This window comes from Triticum urartu, chromosome 3, assembly GCF_003073215.2.
Source record: "Triticum urartu cultivar G1812 chromosome 3, Tu2.1, whole genome shotgun sequence".
Lineage (NCBI taxonomy): Eukaryota > Viridiplantae > Streptophyta > Magnoliopsida > Poales > Poaceae > Triticum > Triticum urartu.
In genome coordinates this window covers 686,745,861-686,766,401 of record NC_053024.1, presented here as the reverse complement: position 1 = coordinate 686,766,401, position 20,541 = coordinate 686,745,861, and the positions used below count along the sequence as shown (strand labels likewise).

Here is a 20,541-nt window from a genome sequence, read left to right as displayed (position 1 = left end):
ATTCCCCGCATGGCGATTCGTGTAAATACATTTCTTTTTTTGTTCCTCTCATATAGAACATGTCTTGAAGTCAAACCTTTGTAGAACGACAAAGCTTTCTAACTAGAATCTAGGATAACACTTTTAGATTTTTTGGTCAAACATAAATATACAAAATAAGTTTTGTTTGATTAAAAAAATTATTTTTAGTATTTATGTCAGACCAAAGATTCTGAAAGATTTATCCTAGATTATAGTTAGAAAGCTTTGCCACAAGCTTTGCCGCACTGCAAAGGTTTGAACTTCAAGACATGTTCTATATGAGAGAAACAAAAGGGAGATAATTTCATGTAGAAAGTTAGTTGATGGCATAGATCTTAAAGCGACATTGAAGGGTCAGCCTAGCAGGGCCGGGGTTTAGGTGCTCAAAAAAATCTGCGTCCGGGAACCAGGCAGGGCTGGTGAGCAGCAGGCAGAGGAAGCCACAGGTGGGCATCAGGTACGGTGCGAGGGTAGGGAGCAGCTGATGCTGCTTCTTGTTCCTCCTGTACTTCCTCATGCCCCTGATCTTCTCTATGTTTTTTTGCGGGGAGCAGCTGATCTTCTCTATGCTGACGGGGTCCATTTTTTGGACTGCAGTTGAGTAGTCAAGCTCTTGCAATGGACTGCACACAAGAGACCTGATGAGGCTCAAGAAGCTATGGCCGCAATGAGGGGGGATGCTGGCCATGGAAAGGCAGAAGAGAGGGGCCAACCAACCATGCAGGGACACAGATCTTCGCAAGAACGAACTGCCAGGTTTCACATTTTACACGAATGTCATCTGGTGATTAAATTTTACAAGCTAAGAAAACATTTGTCAAAGTTTCACACAAAAAAGATTTCATTTTTTGAACCTTTTCTGTTTTTATTGTACACCTGAGCTCAGGATTAGAACATCACTTTCGATATATTGTGCAGTACTATCGCCTGTCCGAATCAGCAGCCGGAAAAGCGCTCCCCGGCAGCATCTACAAGTGGTTGGGGTCCCATCACTCGTGATAAAACCACCACTCAGAATAGTACCCTCCGTATTTATATTTAACTCAAAACCCACTGCATCTTTTGGTCTTGCGCCATTGATAAATCCCAAGAAAAAAAGCTGCATGTGCATATGCAGATATGCTGATATGCAGGCAGTCGGTAGTCTTTTTTGCCACTATTATGATGCCTGCACATTCAGCATTGCGTGTGATCTTATTATTTTACTGTTGACATTTGAAATGAAAAGGGAGAAAGCCTTTGGATCAACACCTGCGTCACCTTTTCATGTCTCCTCTTTTAGTTCTTGCTGGCAGGATAATATAGCTATTATTATTATGATGGCTGAACAATCAGCATTGCGTGTGATCTTCTTATTTTATCAGTAAAGAAAGAGAAAAAAAAGCTTTGGATCAACAACTGCGCCATTTATTTATGTCTCCTCCTTTACTTCTTGCTGGCAGGATAATGTGACTACTAATATTATCAATGGAAGTATGAAACCATGACTCTACTTTTAATTCTTGCTGGTAGTACAATAGAACCATTATTTCCATCACTAATTTTCCGGATTATTTACTGTGAAAGGGCGACCGGTCATTTAGCAGCTGATCTGAAAGTACATTCATGCATGTGTCAACCTCTAGTTTACACTTGATCACTTCATACATGCCACTGAGCTTTTGCGTGCGTCCTGTGTCATCCCGGCAGCTTTGTGACCATCAGATTCTCTAAGCACTACAAATTATCATGGCATCATGCCACCAGCTAGACACAAAGCAAGATAACTGAAAGACAATAGGCATCATCACTTCTTTTTCTCTCAACTTTTTCAAAGATCACACACACATTCCTTGTCTCTCCTCCTCTCCGCCTAATCCCTGGGCATTTGCTACGCCTCAGAATTAACCAGCTACATCGTGAGAAGAGAAGACACTGGAACCGGTTCTTCTTCCTCCTCCTCTTCTTCTTCCACTGACCCTAATTAATAACAAGACATAAAAAGCAAGGATGGTAGCACAAAGCATTACATATCCTTAATTTGGACGTAATCTTCTCTTGCACGTTGCATCTTCCAGCTCCAGGGCAAATCAGATCATGCATGGTCACCTATCGATCGGTGTCAAAGAAACTCTTGCCTTCGAGCTTCCTCTGCCTCTTCACCCTAGCAATGAAGTCATCCACTCTCTTCTCCAGCTCCTCCTCTCCCTGCTCCTCCCCCTCCTCCTCCTCCTTCTCCTTCTCTCCCTCCCAAACTCCTTCAACCGAGGTGCCATGATCGGTGAACACCACCGTGGTAGCTGTCGCCTTAGCGGTCATCGGTGCGACGCTCCTCTTCACGTACTCCTCGTGGACGTCGTCGACATCCACATCGGAAGCGAGCTGGCTCTTCGGAGATAGCCTAGACTGGGCGATGAGGAAGGCGACGATGAGGTTGCCGACGACGAAGAGGCACTTGGGGCTGAGCAGGAAGGCGGTGGCCAGGTCCGGGAGGGTGGTGAGGATGAAGGAGACGAGGAGAGAGCACAGCCTGGGGAACCAGGCAGGGCTGGTGAGCAGCAGGCAGAGGACGCCACAGGTGGCCACCAGGTAAGGTGCCAGGGCAGGGAGCAGCCGCTGCTGCTTCCTGTTCCTCCTGTACTTCCTCATGGCCCTGATCTTCTCTATGCTGATGGGGTCCATTTCTTTGGACAGCAGTCAAGCTCCTGCAATGGAAAATGTATGCAGCTGAAGAAGCTGGTGTGGAGGCCTGAGGGGGAGGCAGGGTGGTGAAGGGTTTTATATGTGGCTTGAGAGGGGGGCTGGCCATGGAAAGGCAGAAGAGAGGGGCCAACCAACCATGCAGGGACATAGATCTCTATCCTACTGGTGGTAGAGATGCATGATGCTTTTGCACTTTGGGATTTCATAAACAAATGAATGAAATTGGTGTGTTGTGGGTGGGGGCATTTCTCTGTCAAAAAAGATATATGGTGGCTGTCTGCCTTCTCTTGCCCCTCTCTTTTCCTTTCCCTCCCTTGCTCTGCTTTTGGCCCCCTTTGCTCTCTCATGATCCTGATCCCTGGACTTTTGGTGACCTGGATTTATACAACTTTGGATGCCTCCAAAACTCCATGTATTCAAGCTCTTGCTCACTGCAGATGATCTACAGTAACAAGCTGTCACAAAACATGTAGAATTAATCACTTAAATGGACATGGATAAGCTTCACAGGCCACAGCTATGTCATGTACCAATAGTTGGCAAGTATGACCTCTCTGGCAGTTATGAACTCATGGTAGAGGATGGATGATTCACCTTCAGAACCAGTAGTGGCAAGGGTTGCTGAAACTTTCTGCTCATGTGGTATGCATTCTAGAAACTAGACCCTGGTGGTACAGACGTACAGTTGGTGCAAGTGCACATGAAGTTGTTGGTTTGGATTCTCTAGAAGAGGTCCTTGTGTCAGGAGGTCATGTTGCCATGACCAAGTGCTCAACTGTACTTCCAGTCTGGAACTCAAACCCAACAAGTTGGTAATTAGCAACTTTAGTGAATTTGCTATGAAAGCAGACGATCGTACCGAGTCGCATAAATAGTACCAAGTTGCGTAGTAAACTCTGACCGAAAGGGATCATCATGTGATAAAAGGGCAATGGCTTTCAATTAACTGGTGGCCTAAAGAAACAAAAGACCGGTTAAGCAAGAAGCCAAGATTAATACACAACAGTCTACGACGCTAAAAAGTTTCTACCCGAATATGTTTGCACTAGGACCATCTGAATCATATAGTAGCCTTTCAGTAACCATGTTCCATGTTTTCCTCTAGTAAACTAATGCAACACGGGGGTTCAAGTTAGATCCTGAGATCTTGTGTTTCTATATCAAATCAAAGGTAAACTGAGGAGGTGAGGATTAAGAACTGTATACTCTCCTAATTTCATAGAAAGGATGTCTTCTATCTATGACCGTCGCATCGTTCGAACACGGAACATCCAACACAAACTTGTCGTCTTATACCAAAACAGTCTGCAAGTTGCAACTACCGCTTGCGTCAAATAACCGAAGACTTGATGGCTAAGGAAAGATGGGGTTAGGCTCACTTCAGTCCAGTCCAACAAACACTAGTGCAGTGCAGTAGTGCCCATTATCTCCTTCCCCCAAGGACCCAGCTTCTCTCTTTAACAAGACTGGTGAGGTGCCTGTTAATTGAGTGCAAGTGTGCCAGTGTGACTGATCAGTCTTGACTCTTGGGCATTGGGCAAGCCACCAAGTAGGCACCACAAAGGTGTTTGTTTGTCCCTGCAATTTGCCTGTCATGGCAATATGCCATGCATTGCAAGACAGGAATGGTTCTGGAATTATGGTCTCCACACCAGCAAAATGCGCTTTACTCTCATAATTGAGCAGATGAAAGGAGCCCAATGCTTGACAAAAGATTATTATTAGCAGTTGGTGGATCCATATTAGCTTTACTATTATGTGGTGTGGAGTGTGGAGTCTGTGTGAAAAGGAAGAACTTGAGGTAAGCATGGCTGCATGGGTGATGGCTGGATGATTCCATTGGTGCCCTCCTACCCTGAAACACAAAGTTCTCTCTTGAAGTCCATTCATGGGGTGAAGGTTGGAAGTGCTTTCTTGGTTATTAGCTTTGCCCGCTCTCTTTAGATGAACAAGGCTCTTTCAACAATGCAGAGAAGTTCCATCCCCCAATTAGAAGATCCTTGAGATCTCACGAGCTTCAGACGCAGGATCTGCACCTAACAGATGATTCTTCAAGTGCTTTAGCTATTGGTGCAAGGCTGCAAGCCCGTATCTACACTTTGTTATATACATTATCTAGGGGGACTAAGGTAGTTACAAGAAAATAGACAGGGGCACATCAAGGAATTCTTCATCTCATTCCTTATTTGTAGTTTTACACTAAAATCCAGTGTTAAGCAGCTCTATACAGCAAACAAATGGAATTATGCAAATGGGATTCTTGCAAAAAATATGTATGGGTTTTAGTTTTTATGCCCACTATGTATTACTGTCAGCAAGAAATGACTGAAATTAATTCAATAAAGTTGCATCGAGCAGGTCAACACTGTCTTCTACACCGTGAACAGACAACCATTTTCATGAATTTGGTTTACAGAATCATAGTAGAAAAACTCATGCTTGCCAGGTCAATTCTGATATTTATGAGAAAAAATATATGGATAATACGCTTAGATCTCAGTAATAATCTACTCAACAAAGTAGATCACGCAAAATCACTGATGGATATGCATTCTAGAAATCAACCATCATGAAAAGAACATTTGAAAGGTCCTAGAAATGTGACAAGAGATAAAGAGATGGCACCAAGGGCTCGGTGAATCTGCAGTACAGCCATTTCAGACACTGCACATGCTTAACTCATCTAAAGTTATTGGTTTCCTAAGGTTATTGACCCAATGTATGGCAACAGATCATATTGTTGCATTACTTTAATGAACTTTGATGCCAAGGGTGAGGGTAATGAAGCAGTATTTTATTCTGCAAGTTGCATCATTATCATCGGCATATGTAACTGGGAAAACAAACTGTGACTTAAAATGTGTCAGATGGCTCCCAATACTGTGTTAATAGGCCCTGTCAGCATGGTAATCTTTGGGTGTCAAAAGAGACCACGACACATGATTTTAGACTTATTGGTACCATGCAATGCCAATACTGATTCCTTTTCAAGATTCCACACGCGAGAAGCATATGGGGACACTGAAAGAGCAAAAAGATCCAGTAATTGACATACTTTGTGTCCCTCTCCATCATCCAACTTGCACAAAGCTTGTCGAAAAACATGGTGGGCTCTCAATAATGCTTGTCTTGGCACCATCGTTCACCATTGCTGCTAGCTCCTGGGTTATAGGATGGCACAGAGAAGAGAGAGTAAACAAGGATCATGCTTCTTGATTCCATTGCCCTTTCCTTTTCTTTGTGTTGTTTCTTTGATGAAGACTTGTGGCCTTAGAGTCGAGAAGGCAACAAAAGGGTCCCATCTACCCTTTGGTAGGCCAATTTTATTTGACAAAAAGCCCACCTGAGCTCTATCATGCCCCTCCATGCTTTGCTTGAGCATGGCTGATAGACTAAACCATGAGACACAAAAGAGGGGCCAAAACACTATAGAAATGCCCCTTTCTATATTTCTTGTTGGGCAGATAATCAGCACCTAATCCATAAGGTTCCATAAAACAAAACCTAAACTTCCTTGTTTTATCTCTAATAATTAGGTGTGTGGCGTATTTGCTGCCCTATGAGACACAAAAGAGAGGCCAAAATACTAAAGAAATGCACCCTTACTATATTTCTTTGTTGGATAGATAATTAGCACCTAATCCATAAGGTTCCATAAAACAAAACCTAAACTTCCTTGTTTTCTCTCTAATACTTAGCAGAACTAGTGTCTGCTACTACTATTTTTGCCTTTTTGTTTTCACCAAATGTAATGTTACCATCTCTAAATATTGACAAATCAATTTACTTTATCAGAAATTTATGTTTCTCAAGGTAGCCATAATAGACATAAATGCAGGGAATCTGGTTGTCTTGCATGCACCAACTAGACTAAAACCGTTTAGATCCCTACACACCAAAAGAAACTTTTCTGCAAAGGGAGCCTCTGGAAAGTCACTCCTAATACGACCTTAACCAGATAACACACCCCAGTAATGATTGTTTGGATTCATTGGCACCATCACAATATTACGTGGAGTTTGTGGGAAGTTGGCCTAACTGTTCCCGGAAGTGTAATATCCCGAAAACACAATATAGACAGGACACAGCTAAAATTTAAAATGAAGCTGGAGTGCTGAACTTGCATTCATCTTGCAGTTGATGATTTACATTTGAGAAAGATTTGTCAAGCATGGATTTTGTAAAAAGAGAAATACATTACAGTAAACCTATCAGCAGTCTGCATTGACCTCAACACTTGCATCTGCAGCTGCCAATACCAATTCTGGTTCATAAGTTCCCTCTGCTCTGGCCTTCAAGCGTTCGCGCTGCAAGCGGAAGTTCTCTCTCTTCCTTGCTCTGTAACTGTTTGGGTTCTCAGGCTGTTTCTCATATGGGTAGACGCTTACCTGTAAAAGAAAATAACAGCATATTCATATATCTGGTATTCCGCTGAAACCCAACTAGATCCAGTAACTAGTGACTCTGACCTTTTTCCTGTCCGGTCCATATTTCTCAAACTTGACAAGTCCATCAATCAAGGAAAAGAGGGTGTGATCCTTGCCCATTCCAACATTATTTCCAGGATAAACCTGAAAAGTTCAGCATACATGCAAATAAGAAAACGCAAAACATGGAGACACGTTTGGTTGCGGCTTATAAAATGTGCACTTTTCGTACACCAATGTGAACCTACTTTATGAATAGTGCATGGTCTCAAAAGACCGAAAGTCATGTTAAACTCACGGTTCAGGTAAATAGCACAAAAGTTGGGAAGGAAATTGCATTTGCACACTGAATGATCACTCGGAACAGATAAAATTACTATGTACACAGAAAGTACTCCCTTTTTTTCTGCCCTTGCAGAATTTAGACTTGGTAGATATCAGTGCCCATTGCTTCTGAAGAGTGTAGTAATTCCTTTTTCTAGAAAGTGGAAGCTTTATTGCCCCGGCTCTGCATCGATGATGCATAAAGCCAATTTATTACAGGAGTACTATGCGCTCCGAAAGTACTATTGTCTGCCCTTTCAGAATTTAGACTTGGTGGATATCGGTACCCACGGCTTCTGAAAGAGCATAACTAGAGGCCACCATACTTGCAAGCTTGTACTACATGTGGCCATGTAAAGAGTGACATACTCCCTCCGATCGGAAGAAAGTGTCCCAGCTTGAGCGGAGGGAGTAGCAATTAAAGTCTCTTTACAACATGGTCATCGCCATGGTTTTATCTAAACGAATGAATAGTCATGCCACTCACAACATGGTCATTGCCAATTTACCACCACATAGTCATGCACTCATGCCATTCACAAGTACTCCCTCTGTTCCAAAATAGATGGCTCAACTTTGTACTAACTTAACAAAGTTGAGTCATCTATTTTGGAACGGAGGGAGTATGAAGTAAGCATTCAACCAAGATAACATGAATATAGCAGCTTCTAAGCTGCTACCTGCAAAATGATTAGCTGACTAGTGACTACAGATCACAGGTGTGAGTTCCTTTTGAAATGAATGGATGATGCTTGCAGTAGTATACAGCTAAAACAGGGACCAAACATTATACTCTGAACAAGTAGGTTCGTACTTTTGTCTGACAGAAAAAACTGAAAATGTGGACAATGCCAGAGCCAGCAGGAACCGCTGAGCGCCGCAACGACGATGACAAGCACACCTAATCTAAGCCCTGTCATTCCCTGACCTGTAGTATACACAGTCTTGCCTCACCACAATCCAATCTCCACAAATCCCCTAGCACTGAAAATCAATTTCGTATCCCGAAGTACTAGTACCGCACAGTATTTAGTTTTTAGTTATGTACACTAGCATTTCACCGGAATTCCCCATTGTGCACCAGTCAGAAGCGCCTTACTCACTGACAGGAGCCGAGAGCAAGCGGGAGGGAGAATGGACGGGGCGTACAGACAGACAGGAGCAGAGAGGGAGACCTTGGTGCCGCGCTGGCGGATGATGATGGCGCCGGGCTTGGCGAGCTGGTCGCCGTAAATCTTGACCCCGAGGCGCTGGCCCTTGGAGTCCCTGCCGTTCTTGGTGCTTCCGGCCCCCTTCTTGTGCGCCATCTGGATGGTCAGCCCGCGCGCCGGCAGCGTCGCCACGCCCACGCCCCCGGTGGTGCCGCCGGGGAGCGCGGCGCGGTCGCCGCGGAGGAAGGAGGAGGAGGACGCGAGGGACAGGCCCTTGAAGGCTCCCACCAGCGTGAACGCCATTTCTGTCGCTCGGAGAAACGCAGCAGCAGCAAGCCAGCAACGGCAGCAGACACTCTGCGCAGGGGAAAGAAGATGAGGTGATAAGGGTGGGGTCGTGGGCCGTCAGTGGGCTGAATGTACTGGGCTGCTCGCTAAGTTTGAGCCTGGTGTGAAGAGCGCTGCGCGCGCAGCTGCAACCCAGCAGGCCCTGGCCAGCAAGACCGAGTCCGTCCCCAAGCGCGCACGTCAGCAATGACGCCAGCCCTTGATCCCACCCGTCATTGAACCATACCCCCTCTCCCGCTGACGCCCGGACCGGCATGTCATCCCCGACCCCGAGCCGGTGTCCACCTCCATGGCGGAGTCCGGCCCGAGCACCGCCTCGCCGTGTAGCCCCGCGCCGCCTCTCGATCCCTGCATGAATGGAGGCGCTCCACCGCACCTCGACCCGAGTCCGCAGCCCTCGAAACCCGTCGAATCCGAGCTCCAATTTCTTGCGGTGCCGCTGCCGCCGCCACCGCCACAGCTCCAATTTCTTGCGGTGCCGCTGCCGCCGCCACCGCCACAGCTCCGGCCGAGCCCAGCCGACGCCAGAGATCACCACCGCCGTTTCCAAGGAGAGCAACGGAACCGCCGGTCAAGCCGAACCTCTCGAATCCGAGCTCCAAATCGAGCTGGAGTACTCGTCGGCGCCGCCACAGCTTCGACAGAGCCCAGCCGACGCCAGAGAACACCACCGACGTCTCCCAGGATAGAAACGGAATCGCCGACTCAAGGCAAATCTCTTGGACGCCTTCCCGAGGAGCAAGGATCACCGGAGCCAGCTCAGCGGCAAGCCCCAAAGCCGCCGGCGCCGCCTGAACGCATCTGAACCAATAGGTATGCAATCTGGACCGCCCGATCCAACCTAAATCCTGCTTCTTGGTCAACCGGTGGCGCTTCTTCAAGTGTAGTGTAGCAGCTTCAGGTGGGCCAAGGAAGTTGTATGTTGGAAATCCAGCTCCAATTGAGACCGGCATGCTCCCCACATTGCAAAACAGACTCTGCTTTTTTGTGCAGGGTGATGCTGTAGAATAAGTTTCTTGTCACAAATATACCTGGCCATGGAAAGCCCGGCCCGGCTGGCCCGGCCCGAAAAATCCCGACCCGGCCCAGCCCGACGCTGCCCCCAGGCCAGGCTCGGGCCTAGATTTTGAGCCCGAAGGCCGGGCCGGCCCGGCCTGGGCCCGTCGTTTTTGCATTTCTCTGAAGGTCGGGCTGGGCCGGCCCGAAGCCTGACGGGCTTTTACGTGTTCGGGCCGGGATCGAGCCCAGAAAACAGGCCCGATGGCCGGGCCGGGCTGGGCTCGGGCCTGGGTTTTTTTCGTCGGGCTTGGCTAGGCCCGGCCCGGCCCGAGGTATGGCCAGGTATAGTCACAAAATGGAAGACTTTTTGTTTTACCAAGCTAGTGTAGCAGCTTCAAGTGGGGCAAGGAAGTTGTATGTTGGAAATCCAGCTCCAGTTGAGACTGACATGCTCCCCGAATTGCAAAAAAGACGGTGCTTTTCTGTGCAGGGTGATACTGTAGAATAAGTTTCTTGTCACAAAATGGATGGCATTTTGTTTTACCAAGATAGTATTTCAAACCTTTCCCTTTATTAATGTTAATCATACTATTTAGGCCCCGTTCGAAAGCTCGCTGGCTTCCGAAATGAGCCGTTCGGCAGTGCACCAGGGCAGCTTCTCGTCTCCGTGATTTTTGCACTGCCGAATCCTCGTCTCCGCGGAGCCAGATTCTCGAAGTGGAGCCGTTTGGTGCGGCTTCTCGGAGCGATTTTCGGAAGCCAGCTCGTGGACTGCTTCTGAACGGGCCCTTACTATGATTCGTAGTAGTAGAGCAGAGGAGTGGAACATTACGTTTTTAATCTAGTTGATTCAGGGAAGATAGGCGATTCTTAATTCTGTGTGATCTCTTAATTTGTGTGCCACTTGTAGTTGTGTGCTAGTCTGGTGTTTGATGTTCCTTCAATAGTGATTGTCATATATACACGAGGCTGTTTTATTTTACTTATTTTCAAAAGCTCATTACAGTTGTTGTATAATGGTTTTTTTTTACTGAGAAAAAAATGATTGCTGCTATCTATAGGTTTTGCATTTCAGATTGCTTGATAACTCTCTAGAACTGTATGTGTCAGGAATCTCTGAACCTTCATTTAACACATTGACTTCTCACATAAAAAAGTACTGATAACTGATTTTACTTTCATACTTGTAGATCAAAACGTTCCACATATATGTTGTTGAGAAAGTTGCACAGCATCTTGGTATGGATGATCCTTCAAAACTTCGCCTTACAAAGCACATCCCGCATTTACAGCAACCAGGTCAGGCACCTTTTTTTTAATGTTTTCCTATTTATTTACTACTACATTGCATGGGAGTATTGATCATCTTGAGCTTCCTTTTTACTTGCAGATGTCTGACATTTTTTATTATGAGACACTGACATTCCTTTGCCAGAACTGCAAGGTCCGATAACATTGAGTTGCTTTTCACCAAGCTACACACAATGAGGTTGTTTGCACCAAATTTTGTGCTTGCAGCCGCTTTTATGTGTCTGTAAACATGTCCTGCAATAACCTTTGTTTATCAGGCGCTGTTTCACATTATATGATTGCCAAAAGGCAGTACGTTTTCTGATTTGATTGGCAACTTAAAATCAAAGTTGAATTCACTGTAAATACTGTTAGGGTTTTTTTATTTTTCTGAAAGGGTTTTTTATGTTCTGCCAATTTGATCTTGAATTTTTCAATTTTTCCTTTTTTTAGGTTGAGTTATCACAAGGTGATGCTGGACTTAGCTATTTCAGGTCAACAATAACAAGATATGGAAGGTACTTGTTATCTCTGTTGTGGCATGGAAGTTGTAATTCCTCTAGAATAGATTTTTACTATTGAAATCTTGGTTCGGAAACAATAGATTGTATTATCACGGAAGTCAACTTGTACCATGATGCATGTCTTTAGTTTAGTAGGTTGCAGTGGCTGGAATATGGTACACCCTTATAAACGAATGCAATGAGACTGCTGATGGCAGTATGTTGGCAGGAATTAGGAAGGCAGTGCACTAGTCCTTGCCTGGGTGGTACTACCCCATGATGGGGCTACAAACCCCACTTATTTTGCAGTCCGTGTAATAAAAATGAATTAAATATTAATTGTAACCATGGATATCCATCTGTAAAATATGTGGTTTTGGCTATCTGCAAGGAAAGTACAAATTATCTTATCATGGTTCGTGATTTCATTAAACTTCTTCAAAGTTCCGTCTCTCTTTATGAATCCAGTTTTCATTAAGATGATGCACATACTTCACAATAATCCGGTTGACCTTTGTATGCATTATCAGTCATTGCCTTATTTTTCAGGTGTACCAGCCAACTGAGAAAATAGATGCAGTTCATGATCCAAACCTCTTTATGTTGAGGAGGTATGCAACATTAACACAAATACTGTTTACATTCTCCTAGAAGCTTTAAAGGCTTAACCTCGGGCCATTTACTCCTATTATCCTTATTTTCTTGCTTGGTTTGATAACGGAGTGACATGGTCCATGTCCATCTCATGCATTATAAGCACTTCATGTAATTACCCATTCCTCAAATACGCTAGTCATCGTCTCCTTTTCCGTATTTCTCTTAGTCTCACTCCCAAACACTTCACGATCCGACAGAGGGAATACCAACAACCATGGCATTGTCCCCTTCGGTCGTTCATGCCACTTGAGAGGATGAAGGCTCATGTGAAAGGCATCGGCACTGGCGAGTTTGCCACCATCCTAGCCACGACGACAATGCCGTTGAGTATATAGTGGAGGGTAGAGTAGCAAAGTGGAGCAATGACGCCGCGGGAGGAGGTGCACTCGAACAGGGGCACTGTAGTCTGTTTCTTCTTCCGGGCGAGTGACTGGCATATAGACAAGACTCCCAACAAAATATCGATAAAGCGTTGGATCAGACAATGGGTCAACATCATTAGCAGGGAGGTGAACATCAAGCTCCATGGGAGTCTCAAGAGTGCGCTCATCAGTAAGAGCAGCACGAGTAAGAAGATCATGGATTATTTTTTAGCAAGAAGGGACCTCAATCCCAAGAATTTAGCGAGGAGGGCCAAGATAAGACTTAAGAAATTGGTAGCTAAGACGTGCCTACACAAAGGTAATATACTCACGGTCTTCGCCTGGTGATGATCATGTCATCAACATATAGAAGAAGAGTCCTACCAAGAGCAGAAAAGTGGACAAACAACGTAGGATCACGAGCACTTGTTGAAACCAGCGGCAGCCACCATAGAGGCAAAATGCTCAAACCAGGCGCGAGGGGATTGCTTAAAGCTATAGGGAGAGGGATGAAGATGACAAAGCATGATACCCAGGTGGTTGCTGCATGTAAACCTCCTCATGCAGCTCACCATTAAGAAAGGCTTTCTTAATAACAAGCCGATACACAGACCAATGGAGGCATTCTTAACATCAAGCTGGGACATAGACTAGTGGCGAACAGAGGCCACAATAAGAAGTGTGCGACAATGGTCAGACGGTTTGCGAGAGAAAAAGTCTCATTGTAATCAGGACCATGCTCTTTCTGAAAGCCACGAGCCACAAGACGAACTTTGTAAGGCTCAAGAGAACCATCAGAGTGAGTCTTAAACTTGTAGACCCACCAAGTGATGGGACGAACACGAGGAGGAGCAAAAACAATACCCCCCGTGCCGATGCGCTCAAGAGCAACAGTCTCCTCTGCCATCGCAATATGCCATCTGGTTTGAACAACATCACTATAAGAAGTCGGCTCAAGAACAACAACGCCAACACTTGGAAGACCAAGGTGGTTAACAGGCCAAAGCATTAGAATATGCAAGCCATAAGTAGGCGGAGACGGGGAACATGGCACATCAGTAGACGCATCCACAACACGCAGATGCCGTGTATATAAGACATAAGTTAGGAAAAAAGATGAAAGAGTATGAGTAGGAATGATCGGAATAAACTTAGGTGATGGAGGCAAGGAAGCCACAAGGTGTAGAATCATGTGATAAGCGAGGTGAGAAAATCATAGGAGATGATGGCGTTGGTTCTACAATAATCAGGGAAGCAGGAGCAGTACATCAAATGCATAATGGCTCAATAGGACTGGTAGGAGTGTCGGGAAAATTGTGGAAAGAGATATACTCCATTGAAATGGTCGAGGAAGATGGACGTGGGTTATAGGGACGAGACTCATCAAAAGTCATCCCCTGAGAAATAGGTATGCGAAGACCAACATGATCCCAATAGTGATATCCCTTATGCTCATCGTTGTATCCTAAGAAGACACACGCAACGAACTGAGCAGTCAGTTTGGTGCATTCACGTGGGGGCAAGAAGGACATAGCAAAACACAACCAAATAATTGAAGCGCCAAATAATCAGGAAACGATCGAATAGATGCTCGAAAGTAGCGCCACCCTTCAGAGCAGTGGATTGCTGAAGGTTGATGAGATAGATGGAAGTGGAGACAGCCTCGGCCCAAAAGTGCAAGGGAAGAGAGGCAGTGGCCATCAACGGACGAGCCGTCTCAAGAAGGTGACGACGCTTACGCTCAACCATGCCATTATGAGCATGTGCACCTGGATAAGAGAACAAATGCAAGAGTATCTTGCTCATCAAGGATACGCAACAACTTGGGAGATATACTCTCCACCAAAGTCATCAAAGAACACACGAATAGGCGTAGAGAACAGAGTATGAACCATGACAGCAAAACGCTTATAGATAAGACCTCACTACGAGAAGAAATAAAGTATATCCAGGTGTTTGGGTCAAAGCTATTTTTAGTGTTTGGGTCAAATTATTATTTGCAAGAAGGGGTTAGAGTTTGCCTGAAAGACAAGATTATCATTTGGGTTTGATATATGACTATATCCCACTCAGTCATGTCTTGCATCAAAGGTGTGGCCCACTTTGGAGAAGAATACACCTACCATTCTGGCAGCGGGCCTATAACTTATCTCGACACTTCTGTTTAGGCCTCATTCCCCTAATACGCTAGTCATCGTCTCCTTTTCCGTATTTCTCCTAGTCTCACTCCCAAACACTTCACGATTCAAGACAGGGAATGCTAGCAGCCTTGGCGGCATGTCCCCTTAGGCCGTTCATGCCACTTGATAAGCTGAAGGCTCTCGCAACATCGTGTGAGAGGCATCAACTCTAGCGAGTTTGCCACAATCTTGGCAACGATTACGCTGTAGGAGGAGGTGCACTAGAATGGGGGCACTGCAGTCTGTTTCTTCTTCTAGGCGAGTGGCAGCCAGATAGACAAGACTCCCAACAAGATGACGATAAAGCGTTAGATCAGACAAAGGGTCACCATCAGTAGCACCGAGGTGAACATTGAGCTCCATGAGAGTCTCAACAGTGCGCTCATCAGTAAGAGCAACAAGGGCAAGTATTAATTTTGAGAAAGAAGAGACCTGAAACCCAAGAAAGTAGCAGGGCCAAGATCAGACATAGGAAACTCCTTACTAAAATGTGCCGTCACAAAGGCAATATACTCAGGGTCTTTGCCGGCGATGATCATATCATCAACATATAGAGGACTCCTACCAAGAGCAGAAAGGTGGACAAACAACGTAGGATCATGAGCACTCGCTGAAAACCAGCGGCAATCACCCTAGAGGCAGAACACTCAAACTAGGCTTGAGGGGCTTGCTTAAAGCCATAGAGAGAGCGATGAAGACGACGAAGCATGTCGTCAGGAGCATAATACCCAAGTGGTGGTTGCATGTAATCCTCCTCATGTAGTTCACCATTAAGAAAGGCATTCTTAACATCAAGCCGAGATAGACCCGTGGCCAATAGAGGCCACAAGAGAAGTGTGCGAGCAGTGGTCATATGGTCTGCACGAGCAAAAAGCCTCATAGTAATCAGGACTCATAATCAGGACCATGCTCTAGCTGAAAGCTACGAGCCACAAGACGAGCTTTGTAACGCCCAAGAGAACCATCAAAGCGAGTCATAACAGCTTTGTAACGCTCAAGAGAACCATCAGAGCGAGTCTAGACCCACCAAGTGATGGGACGAACACGGGGAAGAGAAACAATATCCCACTTGCCGATGCGCTCAAGAGCAGCAATCTCCTCTGCCATCGCAATGTGCCACTTGGTATGAACATCATCACGATAAGAAGTCGGCTCAAGAACAATAGCGCCAGCGCTGGAAGACCAAGGCGGTCAACAGGTGGAAGCAGACAAGGAAGCAAGCCATAAGTAGGCCGAGATGGGGAAGATGGCACATCAGTAGACGCATCCACAACATGCGGACAATGTGTATAAAAGTGAGGAAAAGATGTAAGAATATGAGTTGGAATCATCGGGATAAACTAAGGTGATGCGGATAAGGAAGTCACCGGTGATGATGCTGTAGAATCCTGTGATAAGCGAGGTGAGGAAATCATAGGAGATGATGGCGTTGGATCTGCAATAATCGGAGAAGCAGGAGCAGTACGACGAATGGATAAGGGCTCAACATGAGTGATAGTAGTGTTGGGAAAATTGTGGAAAGACTCCACTGAACATGTTGAGGAAGATGGACGAGGCTGGTAGGGACGAGACTCATCAGAAGTTATATTCCGAGAAATAGGCATCCGAAGACCAACAGTGATATCCCTTATGCTCATCATTGTATCCTAAAAAGACACGCAACGGACTGAGTAGTTAGTTTGTTGCGTTCACGTGGGGCAAGGAGGACATAGCAACACAACCAAACAATTGAAGCGCCGAATAATCATGAAAGGATATAGATGCTCAAAAGTAGCACCACTCTGCATAGCAGTGATTGCTGAAGGTTGATGTGATGGATGGAAGTGGAGACAACCTCGGCCCAAAAGTGTGAGGGAAGAGAGGCAGTGGCCATCAACAGACGAGTCTTCTCAAGAAGGTGGCGATCCTTGTGCTCAGCCATGCCATTCTAAGCATGTCACCTGGATAAGAGAACCGAATAAGAGTACCCTGATCAACAAGGATTCCACACAACAACTTGGGAGATATACTCTCCACCAGAGAGATCACGGAACACGGGAATATGCGTATAGAACCGAGTATGAACCATGGTAGCAGAACACTTATAGATAAGACCTCACTACGAGAAGAGGTGTGTCGAGAGAGGTCACCAGTGATGACCTCCTTTGGAGGCAAAGGGAGAAGGACCACCGACATCAGAGTGAACAAGGTCGAAAGGTGGCTGAGACACTGTCTGCCTATGAGTATAAGGTAATTGGACATGATTACCAAGCCGACAACCTTGACGGTTTAGAGTCATCGTCGGATACGAATCCAAGAAGACCATGCCAAATTAAGGATGAGAGATCACAAGTGACCCAAGGCAATGATGCCACTGCTCGAAATAATTGGTAGACAAGGCAACAAAGGCAGTGACTGGCGGTGGTGGCAGCAGAGGGACTTGATCCAGCATCCCACGTGCCTGTGCACTCTTCGCACCCTGCCGATCTGGATTGGTGTTCTTCTCTTGTTTTCGGGTTCCGGGACACGCACTTGATTAAGCACCCCAGGTTCTCCTACTGTGCACCCTTGGCCCCGGCTTTAGGTAGCGCCTGTCCTCGGCTCGTCCCGTGCATAATCCAGGTACGCGTCGACTGTCCAAGCTCCTGCTCACCATTGGTGGTGCTCGAGCGTGTGGTTATGGTGTCGCACAACAAGGGAACACGGGATGTGGGATTGAGACAGAGCCATAGCAACCCGTAGCAAGGCAAAGGATGCTCATCCAGACTGATAGGGAGCGGAGGTTGACACAAAGGTGGATGTTGACTTCATAGGAGTCTTAATAGTGCACTCATCAGTAAGAGCAGCATGAGCAGCACAAGCAAGAAGATCTTAAGGAAGTAGCGAAGAGGACGAAGAACTATGACGAAGAAATAAGAAATTCACTATGATGAGCCTTCACAAAGGCAATGTACTTACAATCATCGCCAGTAATGATCGACATGTTGAAGTGTTCGACCACAAGTTGAATGGTGGACCGAAAGTGCAGGAAATAAAGAAGCCATTAGAGGTAGAAGAAACCTCAAATCTCAAGGAAGTAGCGAAGAGGACCAAGATCATACATAAGAAATTCACTATGATGAGCCTTCACAAAGGCAATGTACTTGAGTCGTTGCCAGTGATGATCGACATGTAGAAGTGTTCGACCAGAAGTTGAATGGTGGACCGAAAGTGCAGGATCATGAGCACTCTCCAAAAACAAGCCGCAATCACAACTGAGGGGAAGCACTCAAACTAGGCACGAGGGGTTTGCTTATGTCCATATAGAGAGTGATGAAGATGACAAACCATGCCATCAGGAAGAGAACCTAGGTGGTGGCTACGTGTAGGCATTTTTGACATCAAGAGAGACAAACCATTGACGAACAGAAGCCACATTGAGAAGTGTGCGAAGAGTGGTCATGTGGGCCATATAGGAGCAAATGTCTCATCGTAGTCATGACCATGTTCTCACCACTAGACAAGCTTTGTAACGCTCAAGAGAATCACCAGTCTTAATCTTGTAGACCCACTTTCAAGTGATGAGACGAGCACAAGGAGGGAAATGAGATTCCACGTGTCGATGCTGGCAAGAGCATCAATCTTCGATGCCATCACATGCAGCCATCCGGGATAAACAACCTTACGATAAGATGGCTCATCAGTAAACACATCCACAACATGTGGACGATGTGTATAAAAGTCAGGAAAAGATGGAGGAATACGTGCTGGAATCATCGGGATAAACTAAGGTGATGGAGACAACAAGGAAGCCATCGGTGATGATGCTGTAGAATCCCATGATAAGCGAGGTGAGGAAATCATAGGAGATGATAGCATTGGATCTGCAATAATCGGAGAAGCAAGAGCAGTACGACGAATGGATTTGGGCCCAACAGGAGTGATAGGAGCGCCGGGAAAATTATGGAAATACTTCACTGAAAACATCGAGGAAGATGGACGAGGCTGGTAGGGACGAGACTCATCAGAAGTTATATCCCAAGAAATAGGCATCAGATGACCTACATGTTCCCAATAGCGATATCCCTTATGCTCATCGTTGTATCCTAAGAAGACACATGCAACGGACTGAGCAGTCAGTTTGGTGCGTTCACGTGGGGCAAGGACATAGCAAACACAACCAAACAATTGAAGCGCTGAATAATCAGGAAACGATCGAATAGATACTCGAAAGTAGTGCCACCCTGCAGAGCACTTGCTGAAGGTTGATGAGATAGATGGAAGTGGAGACAGACTCGGCCCAAAAGTGCGAGGGAAGAGAGGTAGTGACCATCAACGGACGAGCCGTCTCAAGAAGTTGACGATGCTTGTGCTCAGCCGCGCCATTCTGAGCATGTGCACATGGATAAGAGAACCGAATGCAAGAGTACCCTGCTCAACAAGGATTCCAGGCAACAGCTTGGGAGATATACTCTCCACTAGACTCATCACAGAACACACGAATAGACGTATAGAATTGAGTATGAAGCATGGCAACAAAATGCTTTAGATAAACCTCACTACGAGAAGAAATAAAGTATATATATATCCAAGTAATGACTTCCTTTGGAGGCAAAGGGAGATGGACCACCGACATCAGAGTGAAGAAGGTCGAAAGGTGGCTGAGACACTGTCTTGCTATGAGTACAAGGTAATTGGGCCTGTTTACCAAGCCGACAACCTTGACGGTTTAGAGACATCGTCGGGTACGAATCCAAGCAGACCACGTCAAACTAAGGATGAGAGATCACAACTGACCCGAGGCGATGACGCCACTGCTGAAAATAATTGGTAGACAAGGCAACAGAGGCAGAGACTGGCGGCGGTGGCAGAAGAGGGACTTGATCCAGCATCCCACGTGCCTGTGCACTCTCTGTACCCTGTCGATCCGGATTGGTGTTCTTCTCTTGCTTGCGGGTTGTGGGAACGCAGTTTATTAAGCACCCCAGGTTCTCCTACTATGCGCCCTTGGCCCCGGCTTTAGGTAGCGCCTGCCCTCGGCTCGTTCCGTGCATAATCCAGGTACGCGTCGACTGTCCGAGCTCCTACTCACCATTGGTTGTGCTCGATCATGAGGTTATGGTGTCGCACAACAAGGAAACACGGGATGTGGGATTGAGACAGGGCCCATAGCAATCCGCAGCAAGGTAAAAGATGTCCATCCAGACAGGCAGGGAGCGGAGGTGGACACAAAGGTGGATGTTGACTTCATAGGAGTCTCAATAGTGCGATCTCAAGGAAGTAGCGAAGAGGACCAAGATCATGCATAAGAAATTCACTTTAATGAGCCCTCACAAAGGCAATGTACTTCATCGCCAGTGATGATCGACATGTAGAAGTGTTCGGCCACAAGTTGAATGGTGGACCGAAGTGCGGGAAATAAAGAAGCCATTAGAGGTAGAAGAAACCTCAGTCTAAGGAAGTAGCGAAGAGGACCAAGATCATACATAAGAAATTCACTATGACGAGGCTTCACAAAGGCAATGTACTTGAGTCGTTGCTAGTGATGATCGACATGTAGAAGTGTTCGACCAGAAGTTGAATGGTGGACCGAAAGTGCAGGATCATGAGCACTCTCCAAAAACCAGCCGCAAGCACAA

At 46.0% G+C, this 20,541-nt stretch overlaps 2 protein-coding genes across 2 annotated transcripts; both read right to left on the bottom strand.

The window, feature by feature from the left end:
- Positions 1 to 1,784: 1,784 nt before the first annotated feature.
- Positions 1,785 to 2,776, bottom strand: LOC125545929. Its single transcript, XM_048709984.1, has one exon. It carries the CDS (start codon positions 2,680 to 2,682, stop codon positions 2,110 to 2,112), a length of 573 nt encoding a protein of 190 aa, XP_048565941.1. The 5' UTR covers positions 2,683 to 2,776; the 3' UTR covers positions 1,785 to 2,109.
- Positions 2,777 to 6,797: 4,021 nt separating this feature from the next.
- On the bottom strand, positions 6,798 to 8,974 carry LOC125545928 (50S ribosomal protein L27, chloroplastic-like). The gene is made up of 3 exons (XM_048709983.1): positions 8,630 to 8,974; positions 7,173 to 7,274; positions 6,798 to 7,091 (listed from the first exon to the last, which is right to left on the bottom strand). The coding sequence occupies exons 1-3, from the start codon at positions 8,906 to 8,908 to the stop codon at positions 6,915 to 6,917; spliced, it is 558 nt and encodes a 185-aa protein (XP_048565940.1). The 5' UTR covers positions 8,909 to 8,974; the 3' UTR covers positions 6,798 to 6,914.
- Between the last annotated feature and the right edge of the window lie 11,567 nt (positions 8,975 to 20,541).